This window comes from Streptopelia decaocto, assembly GCF_964273445.1.
Source record: "Streptopelia decaocto genome assembly, chromosome: 27".
Taxonomy (NCBI): domain Eukaryota; kingdom Metazoa; phylum Chordata; class Aves; order Columbiformes; family Columbidae; genus Streptopelia; species Streptopelia decaocto.
The window spans coordinates 435886-457183 of NC_138682.1; the positions used below are offsets into that span (position 1 = coordinate 435886).

The following is a 21298-nucleotide window of genomic DNA, read 5'->3' on the forward strand; positions in this document are numbered from 1 at the left end:
AGAGCTGCTGGAGGATGAAACGTGCCCCAATGCGCTCCGCAGCTCTGCTCGACGCCCCCGCGCAGCCCGGGGCTGTGTTTCTGTCACAGTCACTGAGCTCTGTATGTAATACCACCACGTATAACCCCCGCACTGAGCCAGCAAGGACAGACGTGTGCTGTTAGGCAGCTGTTCTGTTGTTTCCTCCAAAGGTCGGTGGCAAACGTCCCTGGGAACCAACTCTTCAGGGTCTCCATGAGCACCCTGCGATGAATGCAGGAGGACGGGCGGCTGCGGTGCCGCGGCACCTTCATCTCCCCTTCCCAACACCAACAAAGATCAAGGAGATCAACACGCGCACGACTGCAGAGAACAACCTGGTGCTGCTGAAGAAGCTGAGGCGCCAACAACAAAGGAGGGACACACTTTTTAAAGGCAAAAGGCATTTGAATGCAAATAAGCATTTTCATCCCGCAGTGCCAAGCTGGGCAAAGCACTTAGCGAAGGTGGAGTCACCGCTCCTTGAAGCAGAACCGCGCGGCCGTGCCAGCGTGCCAGCCCTCGGAGCTCCGTCTCGCTGCAGAAGGAACTTCCATCCAACACCCAGGCGCCCCAGATCGGGGCTCACACGCCTCGTCCTCGCTGCGCTAGATGCTCTGCCATCCTACAGCCCTTCTCCCTCTATCCCAGCCCAGGCGCCCTGCAGACAGGCAGATTCAGGAGCTCGGAACCAGCCAAAGCACATGCAAACAGCAGCAGGAATGAAAAGCTCCCACCTGCAGAGATGCGAACGGAAGAGGCATCGCTGAGGCTGAGGAGCCGGGGTTGTGGAGGATGCTGAGCACAAGCTCCTCGAGCTGGGGCTTTCCCTGCAGAAGCTGAAGCAGAACGTGGCCCGTGGGTACCGGGAGCTCAGGAGCGTTAAACGGGCCCTGGACACGGAGATCGCGACCCGCACGGAGCTGCTGGTGGAGCAGAGAGCAGGTGGGTGCGGAACAACCCTGCAGGGTGCGTGAGGAGGAAACACTCATAGTCACCCACCGAACGCCCACCCTGCGCAGTCTGCGCCGCTGCAACGCAGCGAACGCCACCAAGAACCCCGTCCTAAAAGGTGACACTTGCCAAAGCGCTTCCCAGCACTGATGGACCCAAACGCCTGACACAGCCGAACCTCCTGCACACCCAGGCACTTGGGTTCCCCAACCGCAGACCTTGGACGGATAAAGATGACGCCTCGTGAGCCTCAGGGCTTGTCAAGCCAAAGGCTCGGCCACCGTCCCCTTTGTCAGCCCAGTGAAACGCCTGGTCCCTGTTCACACGTGAGTGACGCGAGGGGACCGAGCAAAAGCCCTCGGCCAGGACTCGTTCACACGCACCCAAGGCAGCTCAAAACGTTTTTTTTGCGTCAGTTCACCAACATTTTCAGCCGCCTTCCTGCTGCAGCTCTACCCGCTGCCGCTCTCCTCCTGCAGCTTCTGCAAGCCCTGGCCTCGGCTTTCGGCCCAGAAGAGCTAAACAGCCGCATTTGGTGTCCGCCGGCCCATCCGAAGCAGAACGCGCCTCCTGGGGTGACAACGTGAGAGGAGACGCAGCCGGAGAGCCAGAAAACGCAACTATGGTCTGGAGCAACGTGCTCCGGCACACGAAGCTCGAGGAGAATCACCAGATTAACGCCAGATCTTCCCACGTCCCGTTCCTCGAAGGATGTTTGCGAGCCCTGGAGCCGAAGCGCCCGAGCGTTCCCACATCCCTCCAGCAAAGCTGTAATTTTGCTTTGCAATTGTAACCAACCACCAAACAGGGAACAGGAAAGAAACGCTGTAAACAACCCCAAATCACTCGTTTGAAACTCCTACCCTGCCCCACCAAACGCGCCCCCGCCCACACGGCGCCGCGGGCCGCGCCAGCCCGGCCTCCAGGAACGGGGACACGCGCGAGCGGCCCCGGCGCCCAGCCGGCCCTGCCCCGAACCGGCGCAAACAACCTCCACGCCGAGGGACGGGAGCCGGAGACGCCGCTGTGCGGACGATGCGGCTAATAAGGGTGTCTGCAAAAGCTGCTGCGTGCCAAGCATCGGTTTCGATTGCAACTCATCGGCAATTCCCCCCAATAAATGATTGTACCGTGTTGGAAAACACATCAGCAACCTGCACAGAAATCCCCTTGAGCGGGAGATTTGGCCCCACCGGCATTAAAATGCGTTGGTTTTCTATAGACAGAACCAACACCACTTGGTCATTTCCCACTAACCTGCTGCCAGACTTGGTTCAGGAGATCCACGCGTGTCACTGCTGGCCTGTGCCAAACAGCAGGCTGAGTCGCATCCTCCACGGCTCTTACTTGCAAGCCGAGGTACCAGCAAACGTAAAGCCCTCCTGGGACAGAAAAGCCGTTTACACCTCCACAGTCTCAGTTCCACTTCACGCAACCTACAGAAAGGGAACACACAATTTTTAGCATCTCCTGGAAATTCACCCACACAGCTCCCCTAATTTCTGTTGCTGTTACGCAAGACCCAAACATGATTCTTCTGCCTGAACCGCATTCTTCAGCGCTTTCTGGGGCAGCGGAGCTCCGCTCTCCCTGCTGGCGAGCGCGGCGTACGCTAAGCAGCTCGCAGCCTTCGCATCACCTTCATTTTGTGCAAGTTTCACGCAGCCTCGCCCTGTTTTCCATGCAAATAAAAGGAAGCAGGTGCTGCAGCGTGGTCAGAGGAGCTGCACCCCGAGCCCGCTCCCAGCACCGTCCCGCTCCCACCAGCGCCATGTCCCGCTGCTCCCGCGGCGGCGGCTCCGGCCGCGCCGGCAGGAGTTTCGGCTCTTCCTCTGTAGCTCTTCCCCGGAACGGCCGCGGTTCCAGCGCTGCCCCGTGTCCCCGCGGAGGTGCCGTGGGGAACCGCGGAGGTGCCGTGGGGAACCGCGGTGCGGGCTGCTCCAGCAGCAGGAGCCTGGACGGCCGCAGGCCCGCGGGAGCTGCTGGCCGGCGCCCTCCTCCCAGGTGCGGACACGGCGCCGGTGCAGGCGGCGCGGGGCTCGGCTGCGGGAGCGCTGCCTTTGGCCGCAGGGCTGGGGGGGCGCCCCGGCCACGCGCCATCACGCCCGTCACCACCAACGAGCAGCTGCTGCAGCCGCTCTGCCCGCCGCTCGACGCCAACGTGCAGGCGGCGAAGCTCCAAGAGAAGGAGCAGATGAAGACCCTCAACAACAACTTTGCTTCTTTCATCGACAAGGTGAGCGGAGCGCCCTTGTCGATGGGCCAGCTCGGGAGCCCAGCCCGGAGTCCTGTGGGACAACTCGGTTTGGGCATTGAGGGCAACTCCCATCAGGTGCCGGTTGAGCCCCACGGTGTACATGCACAGGAAATCCTGCTCTGATCTCTAGGCCTGAGCACAGCTCAGGAACAAACTAAAGCCAGTTTCATCAGCCTCCTAGTTCCATCCTGCTCCTCTCTGCACATCCCAAAGTTACTTCAAAACTCTAATTTTCAGAAGTGATTAATTTTTGTGCATTTGGACACAGGTGGCCCAGCAACAGCCCCCGCACCCCAGCAGGCTGGAGTAGGCAACGCTGCGCTCACACGCAGCAAGAACAGGGACGTGCGTGTCAGCGCTGTCCACGGGCACTGGCTCTCTCCTAACCCTCATCGGTTCCTATTTCCCTTCTGGGATCCAGGTTCGGCTCCTGGAGCAGCAGAACAAGGTCCTGGAGACCAAGTGGAGCTTCCTGCAGGCTCGGGAGCGCCCCGGGAGCGGCGCCGCGCCCGCGCTCCGGGCCTTCAGCGCGCACCTGAAGGGGCAGCTGGACGCGCTGGGCTGCGACAGAGCCCGGTTGGAGACAGAGCTGAACGCAGCACAGCAGCTGCTGGAGAACAACAGGAAAATGTAAGTGAGACCAGAGAAACGGGGGCGCGGGGCTCAAAATGTTTGGGACTTGTAAAAAGGCAGAGAGCATGAACTTTTTGTGGTAGTAAATGGCTCCAGAGAACCAGTAGGTAGATGGAGAGACCTACCAGGGTTTCTGGATACAGAATTAACAGCGAGATGGAGGAAGCAGAGGGCGTCCCTCTTCCAGGTTCTCCTTCTCTCCTCCTAATCCATCTGGAAACGTTCGGCAGCTCTTCGCTGTCACGCGAGTTCAATGAAAACAGTTGTGCTGTGAATTCGCAAAGACGCAGAAACCTCTGCGAACATGTTTGCTTTCCCATGGGCTACGAAACAAACCAAAGCATCCCAAAACATCCTCTGGGGAGAGGGAAAACTAAGATGAGGAGTTTCACTTCTTGAAAGAAACCCAAACAAAGGCGTAATTGTGCTGAACTCCAAGGAAAACCCGCCGCTTTCCCACGCAGGTACGAGGACGAACGGGCCCGGCGGCCGCGCACCGACAGCCAGTTCGCTGCCCTGCGGAAGGTGAGCAAGGGGCTGTTTGAACTCCCCGGGTTCAGGTCTTCGGGGTGCACGCGGTGATTTATTTCCCTGAAGCCGCACACAAAACAAGTACGAGCAGGAGCTGCTGCTCGGGTTTGCTTGAGCTCAGATCAGCAGCAGCTGCGTAATTGGGAGCTGGCGCACGGTCACGGCACCAAAAGTCCCTCACCCCAAGGGGAGCCCCGAGTCGGCTCCTGCTAACGAGCTTCCTCCTTCCATCCCAACGCGTCGCCAGGACGCGGGCTGTTTTCTCTTAAACAAAGCGGAGCTGGAGGCCAAGCTGGAAAGCCTGAAAGAAGAGGTTGGATTCCTGCGAACGTTCTATGAGGAGGTAAGAGGCCTCCCTGGGGCTCCGGCCACCGTTTCAGCTCCCAGCTGGATTCTGAAGCTGCTGGGCCAGGGGATGGGCAGCGGGGTACACGGGGCAGCAGGCACCGCTTGCGGTGTTTTCATCTCTGCGTGGTCCCTATGAAGCGGGACAGAGCTGCACAACGTGCTCGGGGCCGGACCAGCATCTCCGACCAGCTCAACCCCGTGTCCCCACCAGGAAACCCGGCAGCTGCGGGCGAGCGTCTCGGAGCCTTCGGTAGCGCTGCAGATGGACAACAGTCGAGATCTGGACCTGGGCGGCGTCGCTGCGGACGTCAGGGCTCAGTACGAGCACATCGCCCGCAGGAGCCGGGCGGAAGCGCAGGCCTGGCACGAAAGCAAGGTGAGAAAACCGCACAGGGGGGCTGGCGCAGCCCCTCCCTTCAGACCAACTGCAGACCGACAGAAACACCCCCGCTCTCCCGATTTGCTCCGATTGTGTGGGTTTGGGACACACAAAGGTGTCTTTTGGGCTTGTTTTAGTTCGAGGAGCTGCGAGTGACTGCGGGCAGAAACGCCGCCAGCCTGCAGGAGACAAAAACCAAGATAGCCGAGCTGACACGGAGCATCCAGACCCTGAGCAGAGGCCTCCGCGGAGCCAAGGACCAGGTGAGCGCAGCCGGGCTGGTCGCTTCCCAACACACTTTAAACCCAGCTCTTGATGAACGTCACGTTTGAGGGCAGCAAGAGGCAGCCAGGCCTGACCCCGTGTCGCCCCGGCAGCGCCGCGGGCTGGAGGACGCCCTGGCCGACGCCGAGCGGCGCGGGGAAGCGGCCGTCCGGGACGCGGAGCGCAGGCTCTCGGAGCTGCGGACGGCGCTGCAGCGCGGCCGGGCAGAGCTGGCCCGGCAGCTGCGCGGCTGCCGGGAGCTCAGCGGCGTCAGGCTGGGCCTGGACATCGAGATCCTCACCTACGAGAAGCTGCTGGAGGGCGAGGAGAGCAGGTGGGTGATGGCCCAGGGCTGCACGTGCTGAAAGAACCACCGAGCGGGCAGCGCTGCTTTGGAGCTGCCCAGTCTCCACACCTGTGGATATGAACACAAAAAAGGGCTTTTCTATGGTCAAGGGTTTTGCTATTTCTGCTGGGGAGTCCAGGAGTGAGAAGAGCTAAAATCCCCCTCATTGCTCCAACTGTCAGTTCAGACAAGTCGCCTTTGCTGCCGTTCCCTGGTCTTTCCTCTCCTACAGATTCAAGATTAAAATCAGGTGTGTGAGAGGGCACCTTCTACCTAAGAGTATTTTCATCAGAGCTTTATCCAGCCCAGCTGTCTTGGCAGCTCCCGCCCTGGATCACCCTGGTTCTATCAGCCTTTGACATTACCATACACACCTGGCACCAATTTCATTGATTATTTGCCCCAAAGCACAGACTCAAGGGCTGTTGCTGTTTGCGGGCAGTTCGCCCGTGTCCTGGTGTTACCTGTTGTGACACTGCTCCTCAGCGTCCCCTTCCCTGGGGGTTTTGAGCGCTCTGGCTGCTCTGCTGCACAAACGCCGCCGCAGGGGACGAGTCGGGGCCAGGCCAGCGCCAGGTGACGGGCTGATCCATCGGCGCGTCCGGCCCTAGGACACAAAGCTCCTCTGTGACCGCGCTCACGGCACCCAAACCCACCCCTAAGCGCATGGCACCAGCACCAATCGCTTCCCCAGCTGTTCCGTACCCGGTGCCCTGAGCTGCTAAAACCCTCTGTGGGAAGGAAAAGGGGAAGCAGGGATTGCTTTCTAATGATCTTCTATCTTATCAGCAGCTTTCATCCTAGTGTTAGTCTTGCACCTTCAATAAACTAACATAGCAACTCAGTTACCTGCATTCGACTCCTTCGTTTGGGGAAAGGAGGGTTCGTTCTTGTCTCTGCTCCGGGATCAAGAAGCTCACAGGGGTCTAAATGAGCAGCTGTGCAAGGAGAGGGTTCCGACCCCTATCAGAGCAGCGCGGAGCTGGAGACGCAGCTCTCGCCGTCCCACGAGAGCAGGATCCACGGGGAGCGGGATCCACGGGGAGCGGGATCCACGGGGAGCGGGATCCGTTCCACCCCACGGCAGGGCGGCACAAACAGGTGCTCCCCAGGCTGTGTCTCCATTAGGACAGGGAGGGGCCCCAGAGGATCTTTCCCCCAGGAAAACCAAACCAAACCATCTGAGAGGGCACTGACTGAGCAGAGATGCTGCGGCGATCTGCGTAAACCCAACTGAAACTTTGTACTATTATTGATTGCAAAATCCCCCTAAAACCAGCCCAAAGCGCCTGGGGCTGCCTGGGAGCTCCCCAAAGCTGCGCAGCCCGCGCTGCTGGAGCGTTTCACATCCCTCGTCCTCGCTGAGCCCAGGACCGGCTCAGGACCAGCCCCGGTCCTGCTGGGGCCTCGGCAGCGCTCCATCGCACCCCCCAGCAAAGGGACCAGCCCGAGCCACCCGCCTGTCCCAGGCCGCGCTGCCCCGGCACAGGGGCACAAAGCACCAGAGCCGCCAGCCAGAAAACCTCTTTTCATCTCTCCTGTACGGGGTGTTGTCCTTTGTAACCTCATCAAGCCAATTAGGCTTCCCATCAAGCTAATTAGGCTTCTCAGGTGGAAGCCTTCCCAGGAGAGGAGTTGCCCCCCCAGCTTGCTCCTCCCTGCCCAGGGGGGACTCAGCCCGTACTGGGTTTGTGCCATTTCATTCCTTCCCAGCACAGGAGGGTCTGGGCAGCACGGGAGGGCAGAACGTCCCTGCAGGCCTGGCAGGCGCGTCCTGCGGCGGGAGCATCTTCCGGGCTCCCTGCGCAGCTCCGGCCCCTCGCCGTGCGCTGCCTGCCCTGCCTTTCTCCTGGAGAAGCTTCTTGGGCGGTTCAACCAAGATCTGGGATTGACTTGGGGTGCTGGGCTATCTGGCCTAGGCTGAGCTTTTGCCCAAGACAGGCTGGACCAGACGATCCTTGTGGTCCCTTCCGATCCTGTGGTTGTACAAACGGCACCTGGTGCCCGGCGTCCCGCTCGCTCTGCTCCGAGGACGCTGGTGCTCGGCGAGGGGCCGCTCTCGCGCCCAGCTGCAGCCAAGTGCCCGGGCAGCACGCACAGGAACTCAGCAAAGCACGAAATAGGGAAACTTTATTGACGGCCTCATGACAAGGTCTCAGACCACAAAGGCATCAAACACGAACCGAAGACACAGCGCTAGGACACGGCTGAGCGTGCAGTACAATTCTGGGCAGTTTCTTTGAGTTATTTACGGCACGATTCCTCCTACTGCAGTAACGACATAAGTGTTTTCCCTGGCATGTGTAAGCTGAAGACACATTTTGGCAGAACGAGTGGTTATGGTAAGGACGCATCACCAAAACACCAAAGACACCAGACATCCCTAGATCGGTTTGCAATGCAGGGTGGAACACAGGCCCCGAGGATGGCGAGGGCACCTCCCGGCCCTGTGTGCTACTGACCATTCTAAACAACTTCGCATCCCTCAAGCTTTGGGCTTTCAAGGAGAAGGAAAGGAAAAGGGGAAGGGGAAAGGGGAAGGGGAAAGGGAAAGGGGAAGGGGAAAGGGAAAGGGAAAGGGAAAGGGAAAGGGAAAGGGAAAGGGAAAGGGAAAGGGAAAGGGAAAGGGAAAAGGGCAAGGAAAAGGGCAAGGGGGGTTGTTTATGAGCCACTTTGCTATAAAGAACCTGAAGGGAAATCTGCCTGGGGTAAGAAATGGGCTTCATTCAGAGCACTGTTGAATTCCACTTCCAAAGACAACAAGGAGAAACCCAAACCAGTTTCACTGTTTTCTTCTTGGTCTACTTATAGAAAACAAACCCAGGCTGAAATCTTAACAAGGGTTGGCACTTCTCTGAGGAGCCCAAGGGAACAAAGTCTTCCAAATCGTATTAAGACGGAGATAATCTGGTCGTTTTTGCAAAACCACAACAGAAATGCCACTGACATGATTGCTTTGCCCTTCAAAGGGTGAAATCCAGCCCTGAGCAGGGGGCACCACGCACACGAGCAACAGGAGCGTTACCCCTCCTGCCTCACGGATGAATTTCACCCCAGGCTGAGCCGGCGCTGGGGAGCGGCTCCGGCCACTTTGCAGGGCAGGGCCGAGCCTCAGGGTGATGCGCAGGGCCGGGTGCTCTGGGACCTCTTACTCCAATTCATCACTGCAGAAATTTTGCAGCCAATTTGTCCTATAGAAGGCAACGAGACTTTTCTTTCCAGGGTTTCCCTCCTCCCGTGCGGCGGCGCGGCCGATCTCCGCTCCGGGGTTACTTGCGGAAGCTCCTGCGGCTGGACGAGGTGGTGGTGACGGTGTAGGACTTGGAGCCGCCCCCCGAGGAGAAGCCGAGGGCTCCGCTGCCCATGCCGGCGCCCAGCCCGACTCCTCCTCCCAGGAAGGCGCCGGGGCCCGCGAAGCCGCCTCCGCTGGAGCTGACCACGGCTGCGGCAGACAGGCAAGGCAAGCGTCAGCACCGCGCTCTCCAAACCCGCGCTAAAGGGCATTGTCAAGCTGCAGCAGTCAGAAGAAAACGCTCTGCAACCTCCTGCAGAACTGATCTAGTTGCACGTGGCCCAGAGCGCTTATCCTCTCGAGGGCTGAGCGGTTCATCCCCATCCCTCTGTCTGGCTCAGGACCCCCGATCCGGACCATGTTCAGCCCATCTCCTGCTGCACCAGCTCCCAGTGGCAATGGAGGGGATGAAAAGTAGAGCCACTGGTTTAGAGCTGCAGATGGCAGCTCTGAGACACCAGCACCTGCCCAGGGCCGGGCAAGGGGAGAACCCAACACGCCACCCTCTAACATCAGCTTTGCACCAATTTCCAATCCAGGCAACGCATTTTCTCATTAGGACACTTCTCTCCATACAAAAGTGGGAAGGAAGATCAATATTCCCCCCACGTTAAATGTTGTGCAGGTGACTTAGAGCTGAACTCGGCCATGGAGCCACCAGCCCCACCAACCGCTTTCCTGGGGGGCTCCCATGTAAGGACACCGATGGGCGGCAGGAACCGCGGCAGGAACCGCGCAGCCCCTGCTGCGCCCACCTCCATTTCTATAGGCATATGGGCTACGCGTAACGGCCATAAATTATAAACTCAACTCACAGATGTTGACGCTGCCAACTCCATCGCCAGCCAACCTGTTGGAGAAGGAAAACATCAAGGTGAAAAGGAAGAGGCCGGGTTAGACTCCGCATTACTCAGTGTTCCCCCGGGGCCTCGGGCGCAGACAACGGCAGTGAGTTATTGCCGCTGTTGTAAATAATTCAGACACGATAAGTGTGCCATCCAGCGCTTTGTTCCGGCCCTACATTCACCAGCTCTGTTATCCCCTGGGGGTGCTGCAAGAGCAGCCGAGCTCTGTCCTAATTCCACGGGGATTTGAGCCACTTGGAAGTTTTCTGCTACAGCATCAAACATAGGATGGAAAACAACTATTTCTTCTTTGCTTATTTTCAATGAAAGCATCAAATTTTCCCCAGAACTTGCCAGTCTGGCTCTTCAGCCAAAGCAATTTTCAGGGTCAAAAACCAGTTTAAAATGCAAGGTTTTCTCTTCTGTATTTCCTTGCAGAACCTGGAATCGGGCCCTCGCGATGTCCCCAAGCAAAGGGAGCAAAGGGCCGGACCCTTCCCCACGTAAAACCCGCCGGCTGCCCCCACCTGCTCTCCTCGCCCTCCAGCAGCTTCCTGTAGGTCGCGATCTCGATGTCCAGGGCCAGCTTGACGTTCATGAGCTCCTGGTACTCGCGCAGCTGCCGGGCCATGTCGGCCTTGGCCTTCTGCAGCGCGGCCTCCAGCTCCTCCAGCTTGGCCCGGGCGTCCTTGAGCGCCAGCTCCCCGCGCTCCTCGGCCTCGGCGATGGCCGCCTCCAGCTTGGCGCGCTGAGGGACAGAGCGGGAACGTCAGGGGCTCCTCACCGCAGTGGGGGACGCTCCTGCCCGCGGGCTCGTGCCTCCCACCGGCCGGACCACCTCTGCGTCTGCAGGGCCCCGGCGCCACCTGCTCAACTCACATCCCCAAGAAGCTCACGCCTACGCATTACTTGGCGCTGGATGGAGACCAGCCTGCGAAGGAAGCTCGTCTCGTCCCAAGATACGCTCTGCTGGAAAGCAGACCCTATTTCTCTCTACTGGCTACATTTTCGGAAGACTTTCCTCGGGTGATCCTCTCCGCCCACCCACGCCGCACTCCGCAGCACAGCACCGAGGGCTCACGCCAGCCCGGGTTTTCTCTCCTGTTACGCCTCAGAGCTTGTTCAGCGCCCGCTGGTCTCCAGGGAGCTTTGATGTGAGGCGAGCGCGGGCTGGAGCAGACCTGCAGTTAACACAGCCCACACCTACCCCAAAACCATCCCCGTGGGGCCCCAGCGAGCTGCCAGTCTAACGCGGCCTCGACCGTGCCCCCCGCGCCTCCAAAAACGCCCCACGATTGGCAGGAAGGGCTCACAATGAACACGTGCGCTTTATATTCTCATTCATTATTCAAGGGAGCTGCACCGGGTCAGCTCTTTGCTCGTAAGTGTGTGTTGAAGCCTCCCTGCCCTGAAACCAAATAAACAGAAGCGCATGAATCACGATGGCTTATCTCCAGCTCTGGCTGCTCACAGCCAGGTTTCAGCCCCAAATATGGTCTGAGCCGCTCGCTGCTCTGGCTTTCACCAGCCGTTCGATAAAGCGATAACAGCTCCCGCAGAAAGCAAACAACTGCCATGTGGCTGGAAAAGTCTTTTATGTGCCCAAACATGGTGTTCCCTTCTGCAAAAAGGGAGTGGACGGAGAGCCCAGAAGCGAGATGGCACAAGAGGGTACAAGGAACGCGGGCGGCTGGGATGCGAGGCCGCCCGCAGCCTTGTCCTTCGGGAGCTGCATCCCCCCTCCTGCGCTCACCTACAATCAGCACCTCTCAGCCTGACGCTGCTCACAACACAGTTTGTGCTCCGGCAGGACCGAGGAGAGCACCACAGCCACCCCGGACGGCTGCTGCATGCACCGTGCTGCCCCCGGCTCCCCGTCAGCGCTGCCCCCGGCTCCCCGTCAGCGCTGCCCCCGGCTCCCCACTGCCCCCCGGCTCCCCGCTCGGCGCTGCCCCCGGCTCCCCACTGCCCCCGGCTCCCCGTCAGTGCTGCCCCCGGCTCCCCGCTCGGCGCTGCCCCCGGCTCCCCGCTCGGCGCTGCCCCCGGCTCCCCACTGCCCCCGGCTCCCCACTGCCCCCGGCTCCCCGCTCCGCGCTGCCCCCGGCTCCCCGCTCGGCAGCTCCTCACCTGGGCCTTCGCGTTCTCAATCTCCCCCTGCAGCCTCTGGATCATGCGGTTGATCTCCGAGATCTCGTTCTTCGTGTTGCGCAGGTCATCGCCGTGTTTCCCAGCAGTGACCTGCAGCGCCTCGTACTGTGACATGGAACAGCGCAAAGAGAAGGATGGAGTCGGGCTGGCGGTCAATTAACCGGCTAAAATCTCTCCCAGTCGTGGCGCACAGACTAACAGAAGCTGTAAGCGCCTTGATCTCGCCCACAGCTCACCTTGCTCTGGTACCAGGACTCGGCCTCGGCGCGGCTGCGGTTGGCGATGTCCTCGTACTGCGCCTTCACCTCGGCGATGATGCTGTCCAGGTCCAGGTTGCGGCTGTTGTCCATGGACAGCACCACCGAGGTGTCCGAGATCTGGGCCTGCAGCTCCTGAAGTTCCTGCCAGACGCATAAAACCAAAATCATTAATCACTGGTCTTTCTTTTGGAAGCCAATTAAAGAGAGAATCTGAGACAAAAGGGAAAGGAAGGCAGATAAGTATTGGATCAAAACATTCATTAATTAGAAGGAAACCAACCCAGTCACATCAACCTTGCAAAGCACAAAGCAACAACAGCAGGAATGGAGCTCCTCCTTATCGCCACATTCTGACAGCAAGGTCAGTTTGCCCCACTGCCGAGATAAGAACCCAGCGTGCAACTCTAGTCCAAGAAGCTCGAGCATCAGCTTCACAACAAAGCGAGGGCCAAATTCCAGCGCCTCGCCCAAGGCACCTCACCCACGGATGAAACGTGTCCGGTTCAGCCAAACTCTTATCTCGCAAACAATGGGCAGGATAAAGGTGTCTGGGACAAGGAGCCTTCCTTTCTCTCACCCAGCACACAAACACGCCCCAGCACTGGCTAGAATATTCTGGTTTTCCTCGTTTTCACACTGACAGCATCAAAAAAACACTGGCTGCGTTTGCAATAAATCCCTCTCGGAACCCGGGCAGGAGAATCCCCTGTGACAGGTCACAGGACGTGCGCTTCGCCCGCAGGCTCGTTCCTGCTCGTGCGAGGGCAGGCTCCGCGTCTCCATCGCCCTGTCTCTGCAAACAGCACGGTCATCTTCTCGGTCACCGTTCACTCTTCTACAGCGCAGCAGCCACGAGGAGCAGAAGGGACCTTACCGCTTCATAGAGAGACCTCAGGAAGTCAATCTCATCTGTCAGCGCATCCGCCTTGGCCTCCAGCTCCACTTTGTTCATGTAGGCGGCATCCACGTCCTAAAAGAGAGCGATAATCCCTTGAGACTGCCAGGGCTTTGATGACTAAGCCCACCCAGCCTTTGATGCCTTCCCAAGCAGTCACGAGCCCATCAAGCTCTCCACGCTGTCTCTTCACCTCTGTCTGCCCAATGACCCACCGTGTCCTAAAAACTATCTACCAGTGCACTAAATATGGCTGGTGTGCAGGACCCCGTGTGTTCTGGGGGGTCTCCTGGACTGTGTCAGTTTGGACAGTCGGGGAGGCCGCAGGAACTGTCCCAAAGGAAGGTCCAGCTGCAGCCCAGGATACCCGCGGGGTCTGAGGCTCCTTCCAGCCTCCCAGAGACTCCAGCGCCTCCACTGAGGCGGCTCCGGCCGGGAACCAGAGCTCTAACTCCTCACTGCGGGTCCCCGGGGACGCTGGAGCAAAGGGAGCGCAGGGGCAACAGAGGGAGAAGAGCCGCAAACGGGCACCGGCAGGCCCAGCTAACACCCTGGCACGCACCTTCTTGAGCACCACAAACTCATTCTCCGCTGCCGTGCGCTTGTTGATCTCGTCTTCATATCTGCCAGAAAAAAGAAGAAAGGATTGGTGTGAAGGCAGAGCCTGGGAGGAGAGAGAACAAATACAAACGCAGAAGAGATGCGAACAGGTTCAACAAATCCCTCTCTGCTGACGCTCCTGTCGCTGTGCCCCCCCTATGACAGACACCTTTGCAGGTGCCGATCGCACACCAGCGTCCCGGTGAGAGCTGAGGGGGACTGTTCTCGTTCTGCAGGGACGCAAAGTCCGACCCCGGCTGAGCAGAGAGGAGAAGTAACGGAGCAGGGCTGGGGGAAACACCATTCGTGCTGCTCCTTGGGAATCACGGGCCATTGACTTTCCCTAAACACACCCTGGCTATTATCAGATCTGTTTGTTTCCAGTTCCTGTTTGATCCAGTTTGCCAGCTCCCTCTTTTCTTTCTTTATCCCTTTTTTTTCTCTTAAAGGCATTCCCTGCGAGCTGGGTTGGGCACAGGCGGGGACAAAGGCCACTTTCTTCACGGGACTCCTCCCAGGTGACACGGTTTGGACTCGAAAGCCACTGCGAAATGGCAGAAATGGCGCACAAACCACGCGGCAGCTCGGCCACTGCGCAGCTGCCCCGCGGCTCCTACCGACCCAATCGGCACATCCCGCCCAGAGGCCCCAGCGCGAAGCGGGGAGGACGGAGCCACCAGAACCAGGTGGGAACAAGGTGCCAGGAATGAGTGATCTGGGCAAGAAGAATCCCTGGACTACACACCCAGCTCGTGGCTGGAATAAAACCAACTCTCCCTCCCTAGCAGAGAAGCCGGGACATCTCTGCCAAGCTCCTGAGCAACCTGCCAGCGCAGCGACACCGTTAGATGGGAGCATTATACATTACTTGGTCTTGAAGTCCTCAACAAGATCCTGCATGTTCTTGAGCTCGCCCTCCAGCCGGCCCTTGTCGTTGAGCAGGCCGTCCAGCTGCCGCCGCAGGTTGCCGATGTACGCCTCGAACATGGGCGCGATGTTACTCCGCGCCGTCTTCTGGTCCTGGAGGAGGCTCCACTTGGTCTCCAGCATTTTGTTTTGTTGCTCCAAGAACCGGACCTGGAAAGCAACCAAAGGGTCGTTTGCGAAAGCGGGAGGAAGGGGGAGCTGGCACTACAGCGCTTGGACCCTGGGGGGAGGACGGGCCGGGGATGAGGCAGGATCTGAAGAATTTCGATTGTTTGTACCAAGAATGTAAGCTCTGGGGGTGATAAAGGCCATGAGGGAGCACGGCTGCTCTGGGGCTCCGCTCAGGCTTAAAGGCTCTGTCTGAACTCCAGATAAGCAGATTCTGCTCATCTGCCACCTGCCAGAAGGCACCCAGACCTCCAGGCCAGGCCTGACCGGCTCCAGCTCTGGATTCCTTGCATTTTGAGGATGCCAGAGCTGAAGTTTACACAGGCCACAGGATCAATTAGCACAGGAGAGTAAAGCCGCAGAGGCGCAGCGGTGCAAACCCACACAGCGAGCCCCGACTCACATCAAGGTCTGTTCTACGGGGACGACTCCTCTCCAAAGGCCCCCTCCTCCTTCAGTTTGGTGATCTGATGCTAAAAGCCTGCATTATTGGTAATACCAGCTAAATACAGGGTACAACACTGGCCTAAGTAGGGCAAACCCCTTTACTGAGCGCAACGCAAGCAGGGCCTTACTAAGAGCTACTGGAGGGAGGCAGGCAAATCACACCATGGTTAAGGACCTGGCCCTGAGCCCGCCTGGGACCCCCCGGTTAGTGAGCTTTGGGTCAGAGCTGCCTCCCGGCAGGTCCAAGAGCCACCAGCCTTCCCAACCGCTCACCTTGTCGATGAAGGAGGCAAATCTGTTGTTGAGCGTCTTGATCTGCTCCTTCTCCTCCTTGCGCACCCGCTGGATATTGGGGTCGATCTCCAGGTTCAGGGGGGTCAGGAGGCTCTGGTTGACGGTCACCTCCTGAATGCCTGCGGGGCTGGGCCCCCCCCCGAAGCCTCCGTAGCCGTATCCAGAGCGAACGCTGTAGGAGCTGCCCCCTCCATAGGAGATCCGCTTGCTGGAGCCGAGGTTGTAGAGGCTGGAGCTGCCAAAGCCACCTGCCCTGCCCAGGCCGGCGCCCCCTCCGAGTCCCCGGGTGGAGGAGACGGTGCTGACCCGCACTTGGCTGATCCCCGGGACGGCCGCAGAGCGAGAGCTGAAACTCACAGAGCGGGACATGGCAGCTCCAAGGGTGTTCTCGGGATCCCCCGCCCTTCGAAGGCTCCGGGCAGCTGTGCTGGAGAGCAGGGAAGTGAGCGAGCTCCCCTGCCTGCTTCCCCTTTTATCCGTTAGAAAAGCTGGGCTTGGCCCGAGGGCAAAGAGGGATCGTTTTACTGCCTGGAGAGCTGGGTGTGCCTGGCTGCCTTCCCACCCTCCCTCAACCTGCTGAATGGAGCGCTGGCGCAGGGAAGGGCCAGCGGGGACAGGACACACCTGGCACCGTGTCCCCACTCAGACCTGCTTTGTTCGCTGCTCCCTTCGCCTCCGCCGCGCGTGCGGCCGAGGGACACGGGGCAGGGGCTGCTCTGGGCTCCGGGCAGAGCTCCGAGCAGGACAGCACCGACCCCCATTTGCAGGGACACGGGGCAGGGGCTGCTCTGGGCTCCGGGCAGAGCTCCCAACAGGACAGCACCGACCCCCATTTCCAGGGACACGGGGCAGGGGCTGCTCTGGGCTCCGGGCAGAGCTCCGAGCAGGACAGCACCGACCCCCATTTCCAGGGACACGGGGCAGGGGCTGCTCTGGGCTCCCGGGCAGAGCTCCGAGCAGGACAGCACCGACCCACACCTACATGAGGCTTCTCCGTTCCTCCCCCCCGCCCAAAAAGATGTTGAAATGAGAAGAGGGGGAACTGGCCCCAATCTCTAATGCTGAGCAGGCAGCTCCCCTGTGCAAACTGCAGAAAGGAGATACAGGGTCTCAGCACTAGGTCCAGCCTAGCTGAACATAAACCCAAGCAGTTGCAGCCCTGGGGACACTCAGCCCGTCCTCTGCCTGCAGCACCGGCGAGCTGCGCCAAGCAGGGACCGAGGCGGCAGGGGAGCGAGGCGGCAGGGACCGAGGCGGCAGGGGAGGTGCCGCAGCTGCCCATCCCTGGACGCCACGGTTTTACTGTCTCTCTCCTGTTATTGCTAAATTAAGGTGGTTTAGGTGCGCTGCACCCTGCACATGGAACCACCCAATGTGCTGGTCCACACTCAAAAGCAGACAGGACAGGTTTCTGCTTAAATTTCTGGGTTCCTATGGAGAAGCAGCAGAGACAAATATTAGCTTTATGGGCTTTCCGCATGTTCAAATAGCCTTGGAGGGACAGATCTCTTTACTATCAGGTCGTAAATCCTCCGTGAGATTTCAAAGTCTGTCCTGAATGTGTGACGCTCCGGCTCTTCCCGTCGTCGGGCCAGCACGACAGCGCTGGCCGCACACCCGGGCCACAGCCCACTCGAAATATGCACTTCCTGCTCCGCGGGGAGGATGCCAGCCGGCGGGAGATCCAGCCACCCAAAGGAAACTCTCTTTTGAAGGAGGGAGAGGGGGAGACTGAGCCCGACAGAGCGCCCGGGGCAAGGCTCCTCCTTGCGCTGCAAGCTGGGCTTTCACCAGCAAAATCAAACAATCCCCTGAGTGGAAAGCAAACGTGCGCATTACGCACACCCAGCTATACCTGGCCGATGGACAGGGCTCGTTTAAGCTCTACACAGCTAACGGCCCAGCGGAAGCCTCCAGCTGCTTTCCTCAGCTCCAGGTCCTTCCGAGTTCCCCAACGGGCTGCTCGCTTGCAACAGCGCTGGCCTGTCTTGCAAAGAGCAGAACTGAATCTCACAGTGTGATGCAGGGTCTGCAGTCAGGCAGGAGCAGCCCCGGCTGCCGGGGTCCGCCAGCCCACGGGCCAGCCCCGGCTGCCGGGGTCCGCCAGCCCACGGGCCAGCCCCGGCTGCCGGGGTCCGCCAGCCCACGGGCCAGCCCCGGCTGCCGGGGTCCGCCAGCCCACGGTCCAGCCCCGGCTCTCCACCAGCCCACGGTCCAGCCCCAGCTCTCCACCAGCCCACGGGCCAGCCCCGGCTCTCCACCAGCCCACGGTCCAGCCCCAGCTCTCCACCAGCCCACGGGCCAGCCCCAGCTCTCCACCAGCACACCGGGGTTCGGCACACACAGCGCCAGCCCAGGCGGTAAAGCCCAGCCTGCCGTCAGACGGGCTGAAAGGCAAAGCTGCTCCCGGCAGCAGAAACTGCAGTTCAGCAGTCAGAGAACCAAACCTCACCCCGCTTTGCGCTATCAAGGGCCAGGCCGATGAAAAGCCATTTTCTAATCTTAATTACTGCCGTGCGGCAACCCTGATTTTAGGTACGGATGAGTCTGTCTCCCATTCAAAGTTCAAGCTCTCCCTGCTGTGCCTTAGCAACCAGCACAGGAGACTCGGGAAAAGCTCATTTACCTTCCTGCTAACGCTCCCGGCCCATTCAGAGCCCGTCCTGCAAAGTGACCATTCTCCAATTAAACCTGGTTTCAAGCCAGGCTAAGCCAGAGCCAAATCCAGAGGTGCAAGGAGCAGAGTTTGTGCTTGTGTTGTTAGGACACCATGGTAACCCGGTGGCGTTTCACAACCGCACCGACCGGTAAATGCTTCCAAGCCCATGCGAATGACCCCAGGGATTCAGGTTTGGTGACAATACGGCGTGGAATCGAGCGGCTGAACACGCACACCCCCGCGGGGAAGCAAAGGTTGGGATTCCTGCTCCAAAGGGCTTCAGCGCTGAGTCATAGATTAATTAGTGTCCTAACGACCAGGAGTGCTTGGGTGGTCTCACGACTGGGGTATTGCAAGAGCCAAACGGGGCCCTCGTGGGGCTGTGACAGTGACACTGTCACACTGTTGTTCTTGTTAACACCCAAAAGCGACGCCAACGCTGCGGCACCTGCACCGACACCTGCAGCTGAAGATTCGCCCTGCGCTCATTAATAAAAATGTCCAGCTCATTCTCCTGTGAATACAGAGGTTGCTCCAGGGGAACCTGTTCGCTCACTGTCCCAAGCGCAGGCACCGTACGTCAGCACCCCGGTGCGGGACCGAGCCCCGCTGGGATGAGGTGGATATTTATCAGGCAGTTTTATTGATTTGTTTGGTCCTGCACTTCCTGTGTCGCTCGGCTGTAAAGCTCAGTGCAGTGACGCGGCTCTGCGGCCCTGTGTCTCAGCAACAGGAAAGCGGCTTTTCCACCTCTTAGTCCTGCACCGCATCAACTGAAAGGGCTGAAATCCTCACGCCTTGCACAGCCAAGTGGCTTTTCTGAGGACTTGAGACGACTCCTGTGGCCTCTCTGCTCCAGTGCCCCTGGGACATGGAGCCGTACTGTTCGTGCTGCCACTTCACGCAGTTTCACACGTGGAAGCTGCATTTTGCTCCCCACGCGAACAGCCCCGCGGCTGCAACAGCCGCAGCCCTCGCTGCTGGAGGCTGGCAGGATGTGTTTTACCTCGACTACGCCGATCTCCCAGCTGCGCCTCCGCTTTCCGCAACGGAGCAGAGCAGCCTTAGTGCTAACGGGACGTCACGGGAGCAGGAGCAGCTGCGGGCAGCTCTTCGGGGGTGACAGGGCCAGCTCTGCGTCCACGCCAAGGCCTTCAGCTTCAGGAGCCACGTGTCACCTTCCCTGCAGAATCCACCGCTGAGGAACCTCGAGCTCGAACGGGCCGCGCTTGTCACCTGAAACTCACAAAGAGCAGAGGCGTTCGGGTAACAGCACAAAACCACTCGGCAGCGGCTCCAGGAGCAGCCAGGGCCCCCAGGAGCTGCTGCCGTGGAGGCTCCCGCTCCATCGCTCTCCCGCTCCATCGCTCTCCCGCCCCACGTGCCCCCGGCCTGTTTGCACAAGGAGAGGGAACCTCTGGACGTTGCCAGGAGCTCCCGGACAAACAAACCGGCCCAGCCCACGGGATCCTTCCCGGGGCCGCGGCGCACGGACCGGCGGCTGGAAAACCGCCCGGCCTGACGCACGGCACAGGCATCCCGGCCACGGACGCCCTCCCTCCCAGCCTCTCCTACATGCACCAAGGGCTGCTTTCTCTCCCCTTTCCCCCAAATTACAAGATGTTATGATTACAAGAAATCATGAAGGAATAACTATAAATATAGTCATAATTATGTATAATCATAATTACCTGGATAATTTTTACATGAAAGTTGAGACTCACTCCCACGGCCGAAGCCTGAAGGAAAAACAAACAAACAGATTAAACCACCGCGATTCTCAGGGCAGAGGTGAAACTGCAGCGTGTGGCGCTGGGCTCCGTGGCTCTGGAATCGGCACCTCTGGGAACAGAACGGACCATCCACATCCGTCTGCTCAGAGTCCCCGCGGATCTGGAGTCCGGCTCCAGCCGGCCCCGTCAGCCAGCCGGCCCCGGTCAGCCAGCCGGCTCCATCAGCCAGCCGGCTCCATCAGCCAGCCGGCCCCGGTCAGCCAGCCGGCTCCATCAGCCAGCCGGCCCCGGTCAGCCAGCCGGCTCCATCAGCCAGCCGGCCCCGGTCAGCCAGCCGGCCCCGGTCAGCCAGCCGGCTCCATCAGCCAGCCGGCCCTGGTCAGCCGGCCGGCTCCAGGCGCGGTTCACGCTGCCCAGCCCCAAAACACAGGGAAATCGTACAGTGATCCCTCCACTGGCCACGTTTCTCCAGCCAGGACCCGTTAAACCCTTCCCGGTTGGAGGCTGCACCGCGACCAGCGCGTTTAACCGCGGCTGACGGTCCTTTCTGCCCACAGCCGATCGCTCCCGCTGCCATCCAGCGGGACCTGGACAGGCTGGAGAGCTGGGCAGGGAATAACCTGATGAAATTTAACAAGGACAAGTGTAGAGTCCTGCATCTGGGCAGGAACAACCCCAGGTTCCAGTATAGGTTGGGAGATTACATATTAGAGAGCAGTGTAGGGGAAAGGGACCTGGGGGTCCTGGTGGACAACAGGATGACCATGAGCCAGCACTGTGCCCTTGTGGCCAGGAAGGCCAATGGCATCCTGGGGTGTATTAGAAGGGGGGTGGTTAGTAGATCAAGAGAGGTCCTCCTTCCTCTCTACTCTGCCCTGGTGAGACCACATCTGGAATATTGTGTCCAGTTCTGGGCCCCTCAGTTCAAGAAGGACAGGGAACTGCTGGAGAGGGTCCAGCGTAGGGCAACGAAGATGATTAAGGGAGTGGAGCACCTCCCTTATGAAGAAAGGCTGAGGGAGCTGGGTCTCTTTAGTTTGGAGAAGAGGAGACTAAGGGGGGACCTTATTAATGTTTATAAATATATAAAGGGTGAGTGCCATGAGGATGGAGCCAGACTCTTCTCAGTGGCAAACAATGATAGGACAAGGGGTAATGGGATCAAGCTGGAACACAAGAGGTTCCACTTAAATTTGAGAAGAAACTTCTTCTCAGTGAGGGTGACAGAGCACTGGAACAGGCTGCCCAGGGAAGTTGTGGAGTCTCCTTCTCTGGAGACATTCAAAACCCGCCTGGACAT

The 21298-nt window shown here is 59.5% G+C and overlaps 1 protein-coding gene across 2 annotated transcripts in view; it reads right to left on the reverse strand.

The window, feature by feature from the left end:
- Nucleotides 1-7843: 7843 nt before the first annotated feature.
- Nucleotides 7844-21298, reverse strand: part of LOC309450625 (keratin, type II cytoskeletal cochleal) — a 54081-nt gene continuing 40626 nt past the window's right edge. Inside the window, exons 1-10 of one of the 2 annotated variants that reach the window (XM_082073631.1) lie at nt 18233-19251; nt 15586-16028; nt 14639-14847; nt 13733-13793; nt 13150-13245; nt 12252-12416; nt 11995-12120; nt 10395-10615; nt 9838-9872; nt 7844-9172 (exon numbers count right to left, since the gene is read on the reverse strand). In XM_082073631.1, the coding sequence (XP_081929757.1) occupies nt 9000-9172; nt 9838-9872; nt 10395-10615; nt 11995-12120; nt 12252-12416; nt 13150-13245; nt 13733-13793; nt 14639-14847; nt 15586-15975 (1476 nt within the window). In that variant the 5' untranslated portion in view covers nt 15976-16028; nt 18233-19251 and the 3' untranslated portion in view covers nt 7844-8999. Of the gene's footprint in view, nt 9173-9837; nt 9873-10394; nt 10616-11994; nt 12121-12251; nt 12417-13149; nt 13246-13732; nt 13794-14638; nt 14848-15585; nt 16034-18232; nt 19252-21298 lie in introns of those variants that run through there. The other variant, XM_082073632.1, reaches the window with a different exon arrangement.